The 19,095-nt window shown below is 43.8% G+C and overlaps 1 protein-coding gene across 1 annotated transcript; it reads left to right on the top strand.

The window, feature by feature from the left end:
* Positions 1–13,141: 13,141 nt before the first annotated feature.
* Positions 13,142–18,665, top strand: LOC543179 (transcription factor HBP-1b(c1)-like). The gene is made up of 12 exons (NM_001427941.1): positions 13,142–13,462; positions 13,571–13,778; positions 15,170–15,273; positions 15,460–15,533; positions 15,621–15,842; positions 16,264–16,338; positions 16,418–16,477; positions 16,738–16,815; positions 16,907–16,958; positions 17,304–17,575; positions 17,752–18,000; positions 18,447–18,665. Exons 2-12 carry the CDS (start codon positions 13,678–13,680, stop codon positions 18,591–18,593), a joined length of 1,434 nt encoding a protein of 477 aa, NP_001414870.1. The 5' UTR covers positions 13,142–13,462; positions 13,571–13,677; the 3' UTR covers positions 18,594–18,665.
* Positions 18,666–19,095: the final 430 nt, after the last annotated feature.

Here is a 19,095-nt window from a genome sequence, read left to right as displayed (position 1 = left end):
TGACATTATATCTGGATCTTGTTTAGTGCGAGACGGCTGTTCATTTAAATCAGGGAATAATGGTTGTTCTATTTATATGAGTAATATCTTTTATGGTCTTGCACCCTTGAAGAGTGGTCTATTTCCGTTGAATCTCGATTATGGTGATACCCATATTCATAATATTGATGCCAAAAGATGCAAAGTTGATAATAATAGTGCAACATATTTGTGGCAGTGCCGTTTAGGTCATATTGGTGTAAAGTGCATGAAGAAACTTCATACAAATTGGCTTTTAGAATCACTTGATTATGAATCATTTGATACTTGCGAACCATGCCTCATGGGCAAGATGACTAAAACTCCGTTCCCCGAAACAATGGAGCGAGCCAATGACTTATTAGAAATAATACATACCGATGTATGCGGTCCGATGAGTGTTGAGGCATGCGGCGGGTATCGTTATTTTCTAACCTTCACTAATGATTTGAGCAAATATGGGTATATCTACTTAATGAAGCACAAGTCTGAAACATTTGAAAAGTTCAAAAAATTTCAGAGTAAAGTGGGGAATCATCATAACAAGAAAATAAAGTTTCTACGATCTGATCGTGGTGGCGAATATTTGAGTTACAAGTTTGGCCTTCATTTAAAACAATGTGGAATAGTTTCACAACTCACGCCACCTGGAACACCAATTCGTAATGGTGTGTCCGAACATTGTAACCATACTTTATTAGATATGGTGTGATCTATGATGTCTCTTACCGATTTGGTTTTGGGGTTATGCATTAGAGACAACTGCATTCACGTTAAATAGGGCACCGTCTAAATCCGTTGAGACGACACCGTATGAATTGTGGTTTGGTAAGAAACCTAAGATGTTGTTTCTTAAAGTTTGGGGTTGCGACACTTATACCAAAAGGCTTCAGCCTGATAAGCTGGAACCCAAATCGGAGAAGTGCGCACTCGCTTCGTATGTGGTCTATGCTACAACGAGCGAAGTACCAACTGTTGTTCAAGGTGGTGTGTACGCGGCTGGAGTAGGTGGCAATGGAGTTTTTTACCCAACATGGGTAGCAACATAATCTCCAGATCGGTCCACCAACCCTTTCGATATAGGCATTGTGTTGGTCTATAGAACTCTACCATTGCTCAATTATCGGTTATTTTCCTTCCTTTTTGTCACATTGTTGGTGTTTGGTTGTGTGCTTCCTATTTGTGCAGAGGCCGGGAGATACTCTAAATGCTTTATATCGGCCTGATGCTACATTTTGAGATAATAAAAGTGCCCTTTATCAAAAAATGAATTTCTAGTGTCCACTTAGGGCATGTTTGATTGGCTGGAATTTCAAAACACAAGATTAGTGAAACTACAAGATTGGAGTGGCATGACCACTCGAATCCTATAAGATTAAACAAAGAATGTTTGATGAAACAATAAAAACAAAGAAATTGTAAAAAGATATTGAAATGGATGCTAGATTTCCTACTACGGTGTGTAGTACAAATGATTTCTAAAAAATGATATATGATCCAATCATACAAATCAAACAACCAACATAGGAAAATTTCCTAAGGACTCTAAGCCTCCAAAGATCCTATGGAACTCCTTGGAATCAAAGGAAATCTCAAACCTCTTAAATAATTCTATGTTTCTCAAGTGATGCAACCGGGCAAACTAGATTCCTATATCATTCAAATGAACATGACATTGTAATCCTACGTTTTTCCAATTCCTGGATTTTTGGAATCCCACGAATCAAAGAGCCCCTTAGTGAGAACTCAACCCTCAACCAAAATTAGGATGGTGCACCATTGTAGTATTAACCAATACCTCCCATACAAACACACAACTCAACTTCCAAAGCATCGTAAGAAGAGAACAACTAAGGACATGAACTAATATGATTTTTATTATGACACCTCATAGAATCATTTCTCCCCTCCCGCATGAGCAACAGGTGGAAGAGAATCGTCGCTATTTAGTTCGGACCATCGATCCCATCGAAGGAGGAGAGTAGCTTGCAAGCAATATTTTCTAGTTAGGCTGATGTACCAAAAATGCTCCATTTTCAACTTTGAATAGCAACTAAAGTTCACATTTTCTTACCCTGAAATTATTTGTTTGAGGACGCTAAAATTTTACAAGACTGTTTTGAATCTACCACTTTAATGCGGTTTGGCTTCTTTAACCAGGTTTGACTAACCACGTGAGGTTGCTAATTTTGTGCGACATGTAACATAAAAGTTTAGGGATGGACGCCGGCCACCGCTCCCCACTCCTCTCTTTCTTGGACAACCTTGGAAGGCTCGAATGGCCATTCAAATTTCCCCTCTATCTCCCCACAAATACCGCTCTGCTACAACATTTAGATTCAGGTTGTATTTACTTAAATATTCACCATGTTGCAACTTCATGTACTTCATTTGCGTCCAATGAGCATGTTAAGACCTCTTATAAAACCTAATTTTCATCTATGCTCTATCTATATTTGCAATACCAATATTGCATATGTTCTTGCTTATTTTTCAATTTCTTAGAGGGATTAGATCTTGATGTCTGGTTGATCATGCCCCACCATGATTAATAACCACTTGAAGCTGGTTTAGTGATTGATAGGGCGCAAAATCATTGCACGTCATAGTCGGATCGTCAAAGTCGTCTCCACCCAATCGACGACGTGTTTGTCATGGAAAGATCAAGATGTGCGTAGTGCTACCAACAACAAGTCATGAAGGTCTAGTATTTTTAATTTTAACTAGGAAATTGCACACAGTTGCAACATGGGCATAAACATTATAGTGAGTTAATATGATAGTGTACTTGAAAAAGTCGACGTTAGTGACCGACTGAAACATCACTTATGGGCTTACCAAAGAACATGATTTTTTTGGATAAACCACTAAGTTGCAAGACAATTGAGGCGATTTTTAGGGAAAACCAATGAAAAAACCAGAGATGAGAGTAAATAATCAAAATAGAGAGGGGATGATGCATGCAAGGAGGCCGGGTGAAGGAAGGAGCAAAACATGGAATGTTTTTTTTCCTAGGTAGGAGAATGTGAAATTGTATTTTAGTTTGTTGTATTAGTAAAACACTTGTGGAGGGCACATCATATACATATCATAGATAACATGGTTAAATCCAATTATGATACCAAGACCACACGAGAGTTAGACGTTCAAAAATTTAGAATTCTAGAATGAGAGTGAGAGCTGAAGATTGAAATACGAACTCAACGAAGAGTTTGAGGATTGAAAAATGAAATCTTATATTATCTATTTGGCAAGTAACTAATGAGCGGAGCACTGTTTGCCAAGTTGTGCGTATAGTTCCATCGACCCTAGCTAAGCACTAAGCACCGTCTTAGCCGACACGATACATTTCATCATCATGCTAGACCTACACCGCTTCATCCTGTTGGGGAACGTTGCATAAAATAAAAAAATTCCTACGTTCACCACGATCAATCTATGAGTTCATCTAGCAACGAGAGAGAGAGGAGTGCATCTACATACCCTTGTAGATAGCGAGCGGAAGCGTTCAAGAGAACGGGGTTGAGGGAGTCGTACTCGTCGTGATCCAAATCACCGGAGATCCTAGCACCGAACGGACGACACCTCCGCGTTTAACACACGTATGGTCAGCGTGACGTCTCCTCCTTCTTGATCCAGCAAGGGGGAAGGAGAGGTTTATGAAGATCCAGCAGCACGACGGCGTGGTGGTGGATGTAGCAGGGATCCGGCAGGGCTTCGCCAAGCGACTACGGGAGGAAGAGGTGTAGCAAGGGGGGAGGGAGGCGCCAGGTGTCAGGGTGCGGCTGCCCTCCCACCCCCTCTTTATATAGGGACCCCAGGCGGGGGCGCCGGCCCTAGGAGATGGGATCTCCTAGGGGGCGGCAGCTAAGGGGGGAAACTTGCCCCCCAAGGCAAGTGGAGGCGCCCCCTCCCCTAGGGTTCCCAACCCTAGGCGCAGAGGGGGGCCCAGGGGGGGCACACCAGCCCACTAGGGGCTAGTTCCCCTCCCACTTCAGCCCATGGGGCCCTCCGGGATGGGTGGCCCCACCCGGTGGACCCCCGGAGCCCTTCCGGTGGTCCCGGTACAATACCGGTGAACCCCGAAATTTTCCCGATGGCCGAAACTCGACTTCCCATATATAATTCTTTACCTCCGGACCATTCCCGAACTCCTCGTGACGTCCGGGATCTCATCCGGGACCCCGAACAACTTTCGGTTTGCTGCATACTAATATCTTTACAACCCTAGCGTCACCGAACCTTAAGTGTGTAGACCCTACGGGTTCGGGAGACACGCAGACATGACCGAGACTGCTCTCCGGTCAATAACCAACAGCGGGATCTGGATACCCATGTTGGCTTCCACATGCTCCTCGATGATCTCATCGGATGAACCACGATGTCGAGGATTCAAGCAACCCCGTATACAATTCCCTTTGTCAATCGGTATGTTACTTGGCCGAGATTCGATCATCGGTATCCCAATACCTCGTTCAATCTCGTTACCGACAAGTCACTTTACTCGTACCATAATGCATGATCCCGTGACCAGACATTTGGTCACTTTGAGCTCATTATGATGATGCATTACTGAGTGGGCCAAGAGATACCTCTCCGTCATACGGAGTGACAAATCCCAGTCTCGATCCGTGTCAACCCAACAGACACTTTCGGAGATACCCGTAGTATACCTTTATAGTCACCCAGTTACCTTGTGACGTTTGGTACACCCAAAGCACTTCTACGGTATCCGGGAGTTACACGATCTCATGGTCTAAGGAAAAGATACTTGACAGTGGAAAAAGCTTTAGCAAAACAAACTACATGATCTTGTGCTATGCTTAGGATTGGGTCTTGTCCATCACATCATTCTCCTAATGATGTGATCCCGTTATCAATGACATCCAATGTCCATAGTCAGGAAACCATGACTATCTGTTGATCAACGAGCTAGTCAACTAGAGGCTCACTAGGGACATGTTGTGGTCTATGTATACACACGTGTATTATGATTTCCGGATAATACAATTATAGCATGAATAAAAGACAATTATCATGAACAAGGAAATATAATAATAATCCTTTTATTATTGCCTCTAGGGCATATTTCCAACAGTCTCCCACTTGCACTAGAGTCAATAATCTAGTTACATTGTGATGAATCAAACACCCATAGAGTTCTGGTGTCGATCATGTTTTGCTCGTGGAAGAGGTTTAGTCAACGGATCTGCGACATTCAGATCCGTATGTACTTTGCAAATATCTATGTCTCCATCTTGAACATTTTCACGGATGGAGTTGAAATGACGCTTGATGTGCCTGGTCTTCTTGTGAAACCTAGGCTCCTTGGCAAGGGCAATAGCTCCAGTGTTGTCACAGAAGAGAGTGATTGGCCCCGACGCATTGGGTATGACTCCTAGGTCGGTGATGAACTCCTTCATCCATATTGCTTCATGCGCTGCCTCCGAGGCTGCCATGTACTCCGCTTCACATGTAGATCCCGCCACGACGCTCTGCTTGCAACTGCACCAGCTTACTGCTCCACGATTCAACATATACACGTATCCGGTTTGTGACTTAGAGTCATTCAGATCTGTGTCGAAGCTAGTGTCGACGTAACCCTTTACGACGAGCTCTTCGTCACCTCCAAAAACGAGAAACATATCCTTAGTCCTCTTCAGGTACTTCAGGATATTCTTGACCGCTGTCCAGTGTTCCTTGCCGGGATTACTTTGGTACTTTCCTACCAAACTTATGGCAAGGCTTACATCAGGTCTGATACACAACATGGCATACATAATAGACCCTATGGCTGAGGCATAGGGGATGACACTCATCTCTTCCTTATCTTCTACCGTGGTCGGGCATTGAGCCGAGCTCAATCTCACACCTTACAATACAGGCAAGAACCCTTTCTTGGACTGATCCATATTGAACTTCTTCAATATCTTATCAAGGTATGTGCTTTGTGAAAGACCTATGAGGCGTCTCGATCTATCCCTATAGATCTTGATGCCTAATATGTAAGCAGCTTCTCCAAGGTCCTTCATTGAAAAACACTTATTCAAGTAGGCCTTAATGCTGTCCAAAAGTTCTATATCATTTCCCATCAAAAGTATGTCATCTACATATAATATGAGAAATGCTGCAGAGCTCCCACTCACTTTCTTGTAAACGCAGGCTTCTCCATAAGTCTGCATAAACCCAAACGCTTTGATCATCTCATCAAAGCGAATGTTCCAACTCTGAGATGCTTGCACCAGCTCATAAATGGATCGCTGGAGCTTGCATACCTTGTTAGCATTCTTAGGATCGACAAAACCCTCCGGCTGCATCATATACAGTTCTTCCTTAAGATAGCCGTTAAGGAATGCCGTTTTGACGTCCATCTGCCATATCTCATAATCATAGTATGCGGTAATTGCTAACATGATTCGGACGGACTTCAGCTTTGCTACGGGAGAGAAAGTCTCATCGTAGTCAACCCCTTGAACTTGCCGATAACCCTTAGCGACAAGTCGAGCTTTATAGATGGTAACATTACCATCCGCGTCCGTCTTCTTCTTAAAGATTCATTTGTTTTCTATCGCTCGCCGATCATCGGGCAAGTCTGTCAAAGTCCATACTTTGTTTTCATACATAGATTCTATCTCTGATTGCATGGCTTCAAGCCATTTGTTGGAATCTAGGCCCGCCATCGCTTCTTCATAGTTCAAAGGTTCACCGTTGTCTAACAACATGATTTCCAGGACAGGGTTGCCATACCACTCTGGTGTGGAACGTGTCCTTGTGGACCTACGAAGTTCAGTAGCAACTTGATCCGAAGTACCTTGATCATCATCATTAATTTCCTCTCCAGTCTGTGTAGGCACCACAGGAACATTTTCCTGAGCTGCACTACTTTCTGGTTCAAGAGGTAGTACTTCATCGAGTTCTACTTTCCTCCCACTTACTCCTTTCGAGAGAAACTCTTTTTCCAGAAAGGATCCTTTCTTGGCAACAAAGATCTTGCCTTCGGATCTAAGGTAGAAGGTATACCCAATGGTTTCCTTAGGGTATCCTATGAAGACGCATTTTTCCGACTTGGGTTCGAGCTTTTCAGGTTGTAGTTTCTTGACATAAGCATCGCATCCCCAAACTTTTAGAAATGACAGCTTAGGTTTCTTCCCAAACCATAATTCATATGGTGTCGTCTCAACGGATTTAGACGGAGCCCTATTTAAAGTGAATGTAGTTGTCTCTAGAGCGTATCCCCAAAATGATAGCGGTAAATCGGTAAGAGACATCATAGATCGCACCATATCCAATAGAGTGCGATTACGACGTTCGGACACACCGTTACGCTGAGGTGTTCCAGGCGGCGTGAGTTGTGAAACGATTCCATATATTTCTTAAGTGTGTACCAAATTCGTGACTTAAATATTCTCCTCCACGATCTGATCGTAAGAATTTTATCTTTCGGTCACGTTGATTCTCTACTTCATTCTGAAATTCCTTGAACTTTTCAAAGGTCTCAGACTTGAGTTTCATCAAGTAGACATACCCATATCTACTTAAGTCATCAGTGAGAGTGAGAACATAACGATATCCTCCGCAGGCCTCAACGCTCATTGGACCACACACATCAGTATGTATGATTTCCAATAAGTTGGTTGCTCGCTCCATTGTTACGGAGAACGGAGTCTTGGTCATTTTGCCCATGAGGCATGGTTCGCATGTGTCAAATGATTCATAATCGAGAGACTCTAAAAGTCCATCAGCATGGAGCTTCTTCATGCGCTTGACACCAATGTGACTAAGGCGGCAGTGCCACAAGTATGTGGGACTATCGTTATCAACTTTACATCTTTTGGTATTCACACTATGAATATGTGTAACATTACGTTAGAGATTCATTAAGAATAAACCATTGACCATTGGGGCATGATCATAAAACATATCTCTCATATAAATAGAACAACCATTATTCTCGGATTTAAATGAGTAGCCATCTCGTATTAAACGAGATCCAGATACAATGCTCATGCTCAAACATGGCACTAAATAACAATTATTGAGGTTTAAAACTAATCCCGTGGGTAAATGTAGAGGCAGCGTGCCGACAGCGATCACATCGACCTTGGAACCATTCCCGACGCGCATCGTCACCTCGTCCTTCGCCAGTCTTCGCTTATTCCGCAGCTCCTGCTGTGAGTTACAAATATGAGCAACGGCACCGGTATCAAATACCCAGGAGTTACTACGAGTGCTGGTAAGGTACACATCAATTACATGTATATCACATATACCTTTAGTGTTGCCGGCCTTCTTGTCCGCTAAGTATTTGGGGCAGTTCCGCTTCCAGTGACCCTTCCCTTTGCAATAAAAGCACTCAGTCTCAGGCTTGGGTTCATTCTTTGACTTCTTCCCGGCAACTGGCTTACCGGGCGCGGCAACATCCTTGCCGTCCTTCTTGAAGTTCTTCTTACCCTTGCCCTTCTTGAACTTGGTGGTTTTATTGACCATCAACACTTGATGTTCTTTCTTGATTTCTACCTCTGCCGACTTTAGCATTGAAAATACTTCAGGAATAGTTTTCACCATCCCCTGCATATTGTAGTCATCACAAAGCTCTTGTAGCTCGATGGGAGCGACTGAAGGATTCTGTCAATGACCGCCTCGTCCGGGAGGTTAATGTCCAGCTGGGACAGGCGGTTGTGCAACCCAGACATTTTGAGTATGTGCTCACTGACAGAACTATTTTCCTCCATCTTACAACTATAGAACTTGTCGGAGACTTCATATCTCTCGACCCGGGCATGAGCTTGGAAAACCATTTTCAGCTCCTTGAACATCTCATATGCTCCGTGTTGCTCAAAACGCTTTTGGAGCCCCAGTTCTAAGTTGTAAAGCATGCCGCACTGAACGAGGGAGTAATCATCAGCACGTGACTGCCAAGCGTTCATAACGTCTTGGTTCTCTGGGATGGGTGCTTCACCTAGCGGTCCTTCTAGGACATATGCTTTCTTGGCAGCTATGAGGATGATCCTCAGGTTCCGGACCCAGTCCGTATAGTTGTTGCCATCATCTTTCAGCTTGGTTTTCTCTAGGAATGCGTTGAAGTTCATGTTGACATGAGCGTTGGCCATTTGATCTACAAGACATATTTTGCAAAGATTTTAGACTAAGTTCATGATAATTAAGTTCATCTAATCAAATTATTTAATGAACTCCCACTCAGATTTGACATCCCTCTAGTCATCTAAGTGTTACATGATCCGAGTCGACTAGGCCGTGTCCGATCATCACGTGAGACGGACTAGTCATCATCGGTGAACATCTCCATGTTGATCGTATCTTCCATATGACTCATGTTCGACCTTTCGGTCTCTGTGTTCCGAGGCCATGTCTGTACATGCTAGGCTCGTCAAGTTAACCTAAGTGTTTTGCATGTGTAAAACTGTCTTACACCCGTTGTTGTGAATGTAGGAATCTATCACACCCGATCATCACGTGGTGCTTCGAAACGACGAACTTTAGCAATGGCGTACAGTTAGGGGGAACACTTTCTTGAAATTATTATGAGGGATCATCTTATTTACTACTGTCGTTCTAAGTAAACAAGATGCATAAATATAATAAACATCACATGCAATTAAATAGTAGTGATATGATATGGCCAATATCATATAGCTCCTTTGATCTCCATCTTCGGGGCTCCATGATCATCTTCGTCACCGGCATGACACCATGATCTCCATCATTATGATCTCCATCATCGTGTCTCCATGAAGTTGCTCGTCAACTATTACTTCTACTACTATAGCTAATGATTTAGCAATAAAGTAAAGTAATTAGATGGCGTTAAATCATTGACACACAGGTCATACAATAATTAAGACAACTCCTGTGGCTCCTGCCGGTTGTCATACTCATCGACATGCAAGTCGTGATTCCTATTACAAGAACATGATCTCATACATCATAATATATCATTCATCATCCATCACAACTTTTGGCCATATCACATCACAAAGCAATTGCTGCAAAAACAAGTTAGACGTCCTCTAATTGTTGTTGCATCTTTTATGTGGCTGCAATAGGGTTCTAGCAAGAACGTTTTCTTACCTACGAATAACCACAACGTGATTTGTCAACTTCTATTTACCCTTCATAAGGACCCTTTTCATCGAATCCGCTCCAACTAAAGTGGGAGAGACAGACACCCGCTAGCCACCTTATGCAACTAGTGCATGTCAGTCGGTGGAACCTGTCTCACGTAAGCGTACATGTAAGGTCGGTCCGGGCTGCTTCATCCCACAATACCGCTGAAGCAAAATAAGACTAGTAGTGGCAAGAAAGTTGACAACATCTACACCCACAACAGATTTGTGTTCTACTCGTGCAATAGAGAACTACGCATAAACCTGGCTCTGATACCACTGTTGGGGAACGTTGCATAAAATAAATTTTTTCCTACGTTCACTAAGATCAATCTATGAGTTCATCTAGTAACGAGAGAGAGGAGTGCATCTACATACCCTTGTAGATCGCGAGCAGAAGCGTTCAGGAGAACGGGGTTGAGGGAGTCGTACTCGTCGTGATCCAAATCACCGGAGATCCTAGCGCCGAACGGACGGCACCTCCGTGTTCAACACACGTACGGTCAGCGTGACGTCTCCTCCTTCTTGATCCAGCAAGGGGGAAGGAGAGGTTGATGAAGATCCAGCAGCACGATGACGTGGTGGTGGATGCAGCAGGGATCCGGCAGGGCTTCGCCAAGCGACTACGGGAGGAAGAGGTGTAGCAAGGGGGGAGGGAGGCGCCAAGTGTCAGGGTGCGGCTGCCCTCCCACCCTCCCTCTTTATATAGGGACCCCAGGGGGGGCGCCGGCCCTAGGAGATGGGATATCCTGGGGGGCGGCGGCCAAGGGGGGAAACTTGCCCCCCAAGGCAAGTGGAGGCGCCCCCTCCCCTAGGGTTCCCAACCCTAGGCGCAGAGGGGGGGCCAGGAGGGGCGCACCAGCCCACCAGGGGCTGGTTCCCCTCCCACTTCAGCCCATGGGGCCCTCCGGGATGGGTGGCCCCACCCGGTGGACCCCCGGGGCCCTTCCGGTGGTCCCGATACAATACCGGTGAACCCCGAAATTTTCCCGATGGCCGAAACTCGACTTCCCATATATAATTCTTTACCTCCGGACCATTCCGGAACTCCTCGTGGCGTCCGGGATCTTATCCGGGACCCCGAACAACTTTCGGTTTGCTGCATACTAATATCTTTACAACCCTAGCGTCACCGAACCTTAAGTGTGTAGACCCTACGGGTTTGGGAGACACGCAGACATGACCGAGACTGCTCTTCGGTCAATAACCAACAGCGGGATCTGGATACCCATGTTGGCTCCCACATGCTCCTCGATGATCTCATCGGATAAATCACGATGTCGAGGATTCAAGCAACCCCGTATACAATTCCCTTTGTCAATCGGTATGTTACTTGCCCGAGATTCGATCGTCGGTATCCCAATACCTCGTTCAATCTCGTTACCGGCAAGTCACTTTACTCGTACCGTAATGCATGATCCCGTGACCAGACACTTGGTCACTTTGAGCTCATTATGATGATGCATTACCGAGTGGGCCCAGAGATACCTCTCCGTCATACGGAGTGACAAATCCCAGTCTCGATCCGTGTCAACCCAACAGACACTTTCGGAGATACCCGTAGTATACCTTTATAGTCACCCAGTTACCTTGTGACGTTTGGTACACCCAAAGCACTCCTACGGTATCCGGGAGTTACACGATCTCATGGTCTAAGGAAAAGATACTTGACATTGGAAAAAGCTCTAGAAAAATGAACTACACGATCTTGTGCTATGCTTAGGATTGGGTCTTGTCCATCACATCATTCTCCTAATGATGTGATCCCGTTATCAATGACATCCAATGTCCATAGTCAGGAAACCATGACTATCTGTTGATCAACGAGCTAGTCAACTAGAGGCTCACTAGGAACATGTTGTGGTCTATGTATTCACACGTGTATTACGATTTCCGGATAATACAATTATAGCATGAATAAAAGACAATTATCATGAACAAGGAAATATAATAATAATCCTTTTATTATTGCCTCTAGGGCGTATTTCCAACACATCCTACTCATGGTCACATTTTGCCGAAACCTAATGTTAGAAGCAATCATAACTTATGTTGTAGTTAGTGTGTTTTTTCGTCTTGGGGAGTTGTTCTTCTAAAAAAATTATATATGAAAGGAATAAACATGCTGCCACCAACAAATGTATTTTGGACTGAAATACATCTAAGATACATCCATCTCAGCGACAACTAATATGGGGCAGAGAGAGTGCAATATATTTCAGTTAAAATGGTGATTTTATCTGAATTAGAAGTTGGACGGCCAGCTAAAAGTTTGCATCTCTACCATTCAAAATTAATCCTAAAAGTTTGCATCTCTACCATTCGAAATTAATCAATCTGGAAGCTAAAAGTTGTTGGTTGTCCTAGAGAGGTTGTGATGAACGTAGATATGTTAATGAAGTATGTGTGTATTGGAGGACCACTCACCCATCTTTATGATGCCAAGTTGGTGATAGTTCATGCCTTTGCGGTGTTACTCCCTCCGTTTTTAAATACTTAGGTATTCATATTCATTAGAACAAGCGTTTGACCAAAAGTTATTCTAGTAACATACTGCACAAAATTGATGTTATCAGTTTCATATTTGAGGTACTTGTTTACGGTTATGATTTTGTATCAACAGCTTGTGGTAACAAATTGACACACTTGGTATTTTGAAATAGAAGGAGCATTTCAAACTTTTGATTAAACCTGCCTTCTCGCAAAAAAAGAAAAGAAATAGAAGGAGCATTTCAAACTTTTGGTTAAACCTGCCTTCTTTTTACATATCATTATCTTCATGTTCTTCAATAGTATGTCAGCCCCGAGGACTTGCACATAAAACAGAGGGAGTATTTCAAAAAAAAATTGGTAAAAAACGCCATTTTTTTTTGCCGGTAAAACCGCCTTCTTTTTTACCTCTCATTATCCTCAAATTATTCAATAGTATCTCAAATAGTTGCCCTGAAGCGGCCATACAAATTTACGTACATTTGGAAATTCTTAAGCAGGCAGGCATAGTGATGAGCCTTGACTGCCTCACAGTAGCTCACTGTGGTGCAGAGGCAGAGGATGACTCCCGCCTAGAGATTGCTATGGTCCAAACGTCACTCCTCCTCTAGCGGGACTCGCAAAACCAAGGCGCCATCATAAAAAAATGGCCGGAATTCGAGGCGCTGCATCGCTAAGCTAAGCTCTCCCCCTCCCTCCCTCTCTTCTGCCACTGTCGCCGGTGGAGGACTCTCCCAGCTTCCACGGTTCCTCCTCTCATTTCCGCCTCCCCCTTCACGGCTTCACCCACACGAGGCCACTACCACCACCTCGCAGCCCCGTCCCGTCAGGTTACTGCTGCTACTTGCTCAACTGATCAGAGTGTCAGGACATTCAGAGATCCTAGCTACCTTGTTCTTCTTCCTCTGCCGTTCTTGACTCGCTTCTGTTGGTGACAGTGGCGGCGTCGGAGAAGGAATCCCCTTGCTTCTTCCTCTTCGGCGGTGTGAGGTGGGTGATGCGCCAGGAAGCAGCACCGGGGGTGCACGGCGGTTGATGGTGGCGGATGGAGAGTAGGCGAGGAGGAGGAGGGCCGGCAGCGGCCGCAGCGGCGGCGGGCGACCCGCGCGGGCCGATGCCGGGTTTCGGGGCTCCTCAGCACACCATGTAAGTCCCCGCGCCGCCACCCGCGACCAACCCCATCTCTCCAGTTCTTCCTTGTCCCATTTGCTTGCTCGCTCATTTCTGCATGCTCCGTCTCCGTGTTGTCTCACTCGCTTTCCTGCGCTCCACGGTGCGATTACGAGCCCTGATTGCCGATTACTTAATTGATCATGGCGCCGGGGCGCCGCTGATTGCTGCTCCTTTCCAGGACGGGAAGGAAAAGCGGGCCGCTTTTCCCCTCTGATTAGCTCTTGTCGATGTGGAGTGTCATGTGGCGACCTTTAGCTCGAGTGCCGTGATGATTAGAGGGGCAGAGCAGCTTTGCTAGTAGCACTAGTAGTAGTAGTAACAGGGATTTGGTTGCTGCTGTTCGTGTGTCTCGTCTCGGGAGGGAGAAGAAGGAGCAATGATTGCCGCGAGGCCTCGCTCTCGCTGCTGCTGCTGCTGCTGCCTGGGGAGGTATCATTGATTCGTTTGGGCGTGCATCATTAACTCTCCAGGGGGCTCATCACTGATCTCTGGGAATCAGTGGTACTCCGGTAGGTCCAGATCTTCAGAAAAAGGCAAAACACATGCAGGTTGGGCATGCACGTTTGGGGTTAAAGTTAAACTCATGGAGTAATAATTTGAACAAAGCACTACTACGTGTAGGAGTGTAATACATTGTGCGTGTAGGGGGTGGGGTGGGTGGGGGTCTGTCATGATCTTCAGAATTTTTTTTGAAGAAACTATGCTAGTATGCGTTTGTGGACCAGAACCAAATATATTTATCACACGTTCGAGCGGTCCCTCTTGATGGTTGGTGCAGATACATAATTCTGCGACCGATGCAATTGAATGAATGGCAGGGTGATTCTTCCAAAGGAAAAAAAAACATATAGAATGCACCATGGCAATTACTGAATGGACAGTATGGGATGGGCATAGGATATAGTAGTACTATGTGATACTCCCTCCGTTCCATAATGTAGTGCCTATAAATTTTTACAAAAGTCAAACATTACATACTTTGATCATGTTTATAGAGAAAAGTAGGTACATCTAGAATACCAAATGCACATCATTGGATACATTGTGAGTTATATTTTCAGAATGTATATGTTTGGTATTGTAGATGTAGACAGTTTTTTCTATACACTTGGTCAAAGTTGGCAAAGTTTGACTTCCACAAAAATCTATAGGCACTACATTGTGGAATGGAGGGAGTATGCAAGACAAGAATAAGAAATGAGAAGGGCTTTGTTGCAGGCTCATACTCCCTCGGTCCCAAAAGAAGTGTCTCAAGCTTAGTGCAACTTTGTACTAAAGTTAGTATAAAGTTGAGACACTTAATTTGGGACGGAGGGAGTACTATTTTCTTAGCTTTGTTTGACTGTGGTGAAAGTTTCTTGCAGCCCAACAAATGTGAACGTCATGCAGCCTTCTCGAGTTGCTGATTTGGGGGCGCTCGCCCACTCTGCTGGATTCAGAATAGAAGATCTCGCTAATTTCAGTACAAGTATGTCGCTCTTTTCTCAATCGATAGCGCTAGAAACTTACCGGCTCCACTGATTTTAATTATGGACCCTGTACACTTTTCTGCTTGTGAAAAATTCACAACTTCATATAGATTTCAGTGAGTAGCACCGTCGATATTCATGATTACTAAAGCTTACTGGTTTCTCCTTTGTTTGCTGATGTTCAGATAATTTATTCAATCTGAAGCCAAATACACATGCATATACCAGTGACCCCCTTCAGTTTGGAAATTACGGAAAGGTACCAGTGACAAGTCAGAGCCCCAATTATTAAGTGTTATTCCATCTACATTAGGGATTGATGCAGTTTTTGCACTCCAAATTGCAGTCCATTTCTCCGACTGATCTAGCTACTACGGCGGCGGCAGCAGCAGCGGTAACAGCAGTTGATCCTCAGGCCCTACTACAGCAAAAGGGAGTGCAACCAAATCTAGTAGCTTTAAGAACTCATAACAATGATAACTGGGGAGAGTCAAGTATGGCTGATACAAGTCCTAGGACTGATACATCAACGGATCCGGATATAGACATTGATGAACGCAACCAAATGGTACCTACTATTCTCAGCTCAATTTTTTGTCAGACTGTCTCATTGTGATTGCGCACTCGATATTGAACTTTTCATACTCTCAGGTTTGGAGATCGAAATTTTGTTTCCAAAATGTTTGTTTCCTTGCAATTAAAGATTGGACATTTGCTTCATTTCGACGTGCTTATTAATAATATGTGTTCGAGAGAGGAAAAAGGTCCTATGTGTATCCAGGATGGTGCCAATGTCATTTCAAGTAGTAGCACCATTATCTTCACACGTAGCAGCCTAGTTGCCTATAACTAACTGAATTTAATTCTCATTAACACAATTGCTGAAAAATACTGTTGCGTTTTTTTTAATTCTCTTTATGCTTACTGTTTTAGTATGAGCGATCAGCTTATGCTGAAGGATATTGGTTTAATGATTATCCTCTTAACAGTTTGAACAAGGACAGCTTGCTGCCCCCACAGCTTCTGATTCTAGCGACAAATCAAGGGACAAATTAGATCATAAGGTACAGTTAACACTAAATATCTGATGCTTTGGTCACATGCTGATCCATTGTTTAAAGATATAAGTTTCATTACCAACAGTCACTTCGCCGTCTTGCCCAAAACCGTGAAGCTGCTAGGAAAAGCCGTTTGAGAAAGAAGGTGAGCCTGTATATTCTTAAAATGTTCACTCATATCAGATTCCATTTGTGATGTGCTCACATACTGTGGTAGCATGGTAGATCGTTTAGAAAGTGTATGAGGTATCATTTCATCCAAAAGCTTTAGTACTACGTAGCATGGATTTGTGCTAGGCAATCTTTGTGAGCCTAACACATGATTTTGCTTCAGTGGTAGATTTGGTTGGCAAACTTTATTGTTATCATCTTAACCCTGCCTATTTCACCATTTGGCTTTGACAGGCATATATCCAAAACCTGGAGAGTAGTAGATTGAAACTTACTCAACTAGAGCAAGAGCTTCAGCGTGCTCGTCAACAGGTATATGCTCTACATTTCCATACAGGATCCATCGGAAGTTTCTTGGGTTAAACATCCACCCCTTTTGTTTGACCAATGTATACTTCTCCAGGGCATCTTCATTTCATCTTCAGGGGATCAGTCTCAGTCAGCGAGTGGAAATGGTAATATTCTTTAAGTATTAGATTGGTATCAGCAGTATTATACTGTGTACTGTATTTTTTTATGGGGCTTTTGTTTGTCCTTTGCTTGGGTGCTCCTTAGAATGTGGTAGATAAAATAAGCTAGATACAACCACAAGATGCAATTATCAACTGATTTGTTGGCCTTTGGTGAATAAAGATTTCTAGTTTAGGTGGCTTCAGATCATCTTACACAATAACAGTAACAAGTATTGTATCTTGTAAAGATTACTAGGTTACATACATTATCCTTGGCCTTTGGTGAGGCCCGATTTTTGTGCCATAATTCTGTCAGTGCCTTTTATGTTAATGTTCTGTAATTTGTAGGAGCTGTGGCATTTGACATGGAGTATGCCCGATGGTTGGAGGAACATAACAAGCATATAAATGAGTTGAGGGCTGCAGCCAATGCACATGCTGGCGATGATGATCTTCGGAAAATTGTTGATAGCATCATGTCGCAGTATGATGAATTTTTCAGGCTCAAGGGTGTAGCAGCCAAAGCAGATGTTTTCCATGTGCTGTCGGGAATGTGGAAGACCCCTGCTGAGAGGTGCTTCATGTGGTTAGGTGGCTTCAGATCATCCGAGCTCCTTAAGGTACCAATTTGATACGATTTATGTTACAGATACAATTAAATTCCTTAACCAGGGCCCAACCTAGTGAGTGGTTTTCTTTCTGCAGCCCTTATGAGCATGTCAAGATGATTAGCTTGTGTTCAATATATAGTTACCATGTCTCCGTCTATACTTTAATACCGACATTTCTGTTGCAGTTACTGGCAGGTCAACTAGAACCTCTTACTGAGCAGCAGCTTACTGGCATATGCAACCTGCAACAGTCTTCTCAACAAGCTGAGGATGCTCTTTCTCAAGGGATGGAGGCATTACAACAGTCACTTGCAGAAACCCTAGCATCTGGATCCCTGGGCCCCGCAGGATCTTCCGGTAATGTTGCAAGCTACATGGGGCAGATGGCAATGGCCATGGGAAAACTTGGCACCCTAGAAAACTTCCTCCGACAGGTAACCTACACAAACCGTGCAGTCGCTCTTTCCTCTGCTTAAGTTGCCATATTGCCTGAGGTGTTTTGGGCAGACTATTTGGGGAGTTAGAATGTTGTGATATGCTCTGGTCCTTATTTTGGAGAATAGAATCTGAGCTAGGGTGGTGTGGGGGTTGCGTGTTCTCACCACTCAGACCGAGTTCTTAGCTCGAATTGCCCTTTTTCTACTTCATTACTAAAACATGTGCTTCCTTCATAGCACGCTCCATTTCTTTTGCAATTTTCTTAAAAAAAATTCTGGAGAATAAATTTAGGTGCTTCCAAATGTTACTGAGCTTTCAGCTGCACATTTTCACTTGAACTGACACATCATTGAATAAGGGGGGATAGCAAGAAAGCATACAAAACATATATTAAATTTGTATTCAACTGGTGATGAACTGTGCAACAATGTCTTGTCTGCAGGCTGATAATCTGCGGCTCCAAACCCTTCAGCAGATGCAACGCATATTAACCACTCGCCAGTCTGCACGAGCTCTGCTTGCGATAAGCGACTACTTCTCTCGGCTACGCGCTTTGAGTTCACTTTGGCTTGCCCGTCCACGGGAATAAATTGAATCGATTCATAAATAGCATAATAATATTAGGTACTGCATCTTGAGTGTTGCATTAGCCAGCCCCATAGGAATTCAGGTATTCCTTACTCCCTAGATTCTTCACAATGTTGTTGTATTGGCGAGAAATTTGGATCAGAATCATGTGATGAATGTTTACGGCAAATGTTCAGTGGATATTGCTGCCTGTAGATGACATCAGATTATCAACTATCGAACAAGTTCGTACCATTTTTGAAAACATTGGGGATGTACATACTTGCAGAATAACTTGAGATCTTATGATGTGATGTGCTTGTGGACTTGTGGTGTATAATCACCTAAATAAACGATACAGCCTGATGAGGTGACATGTTATCAGATTCATAAACATCTCGACATCGGTTCTGTTCTTTCGAGGAAAGGCCAAGTTACTTAATGGATCATGTTTTTTTTTTGAAATGGAACAGTATATTCCACTCACAGTGGAGTACCCATCAGGAAGCCCTTCAGGCCACGGT

The sequence above is a fragment of the Triticum aestivum genome, chromosome 3B, assembly GCF_018294505.1.
Source record: "Triticum aestivum cultivar Chinese Spring chromosome 3B, IWGSC CS RefSeq v2.1, whole genome shotgun sequence".
Lineage (NCBI taxonomy): Eukaryota > Viridiplantae > Streptophyta > Magnoliopsida > Poales > Poaceae > Triticum > Triticum aestivum.
The sequence above is the reverse complement of the archived record's forward strand: the minus strand, read 5'-3'. Positions and strand labels throughout refer to the sequence as shown.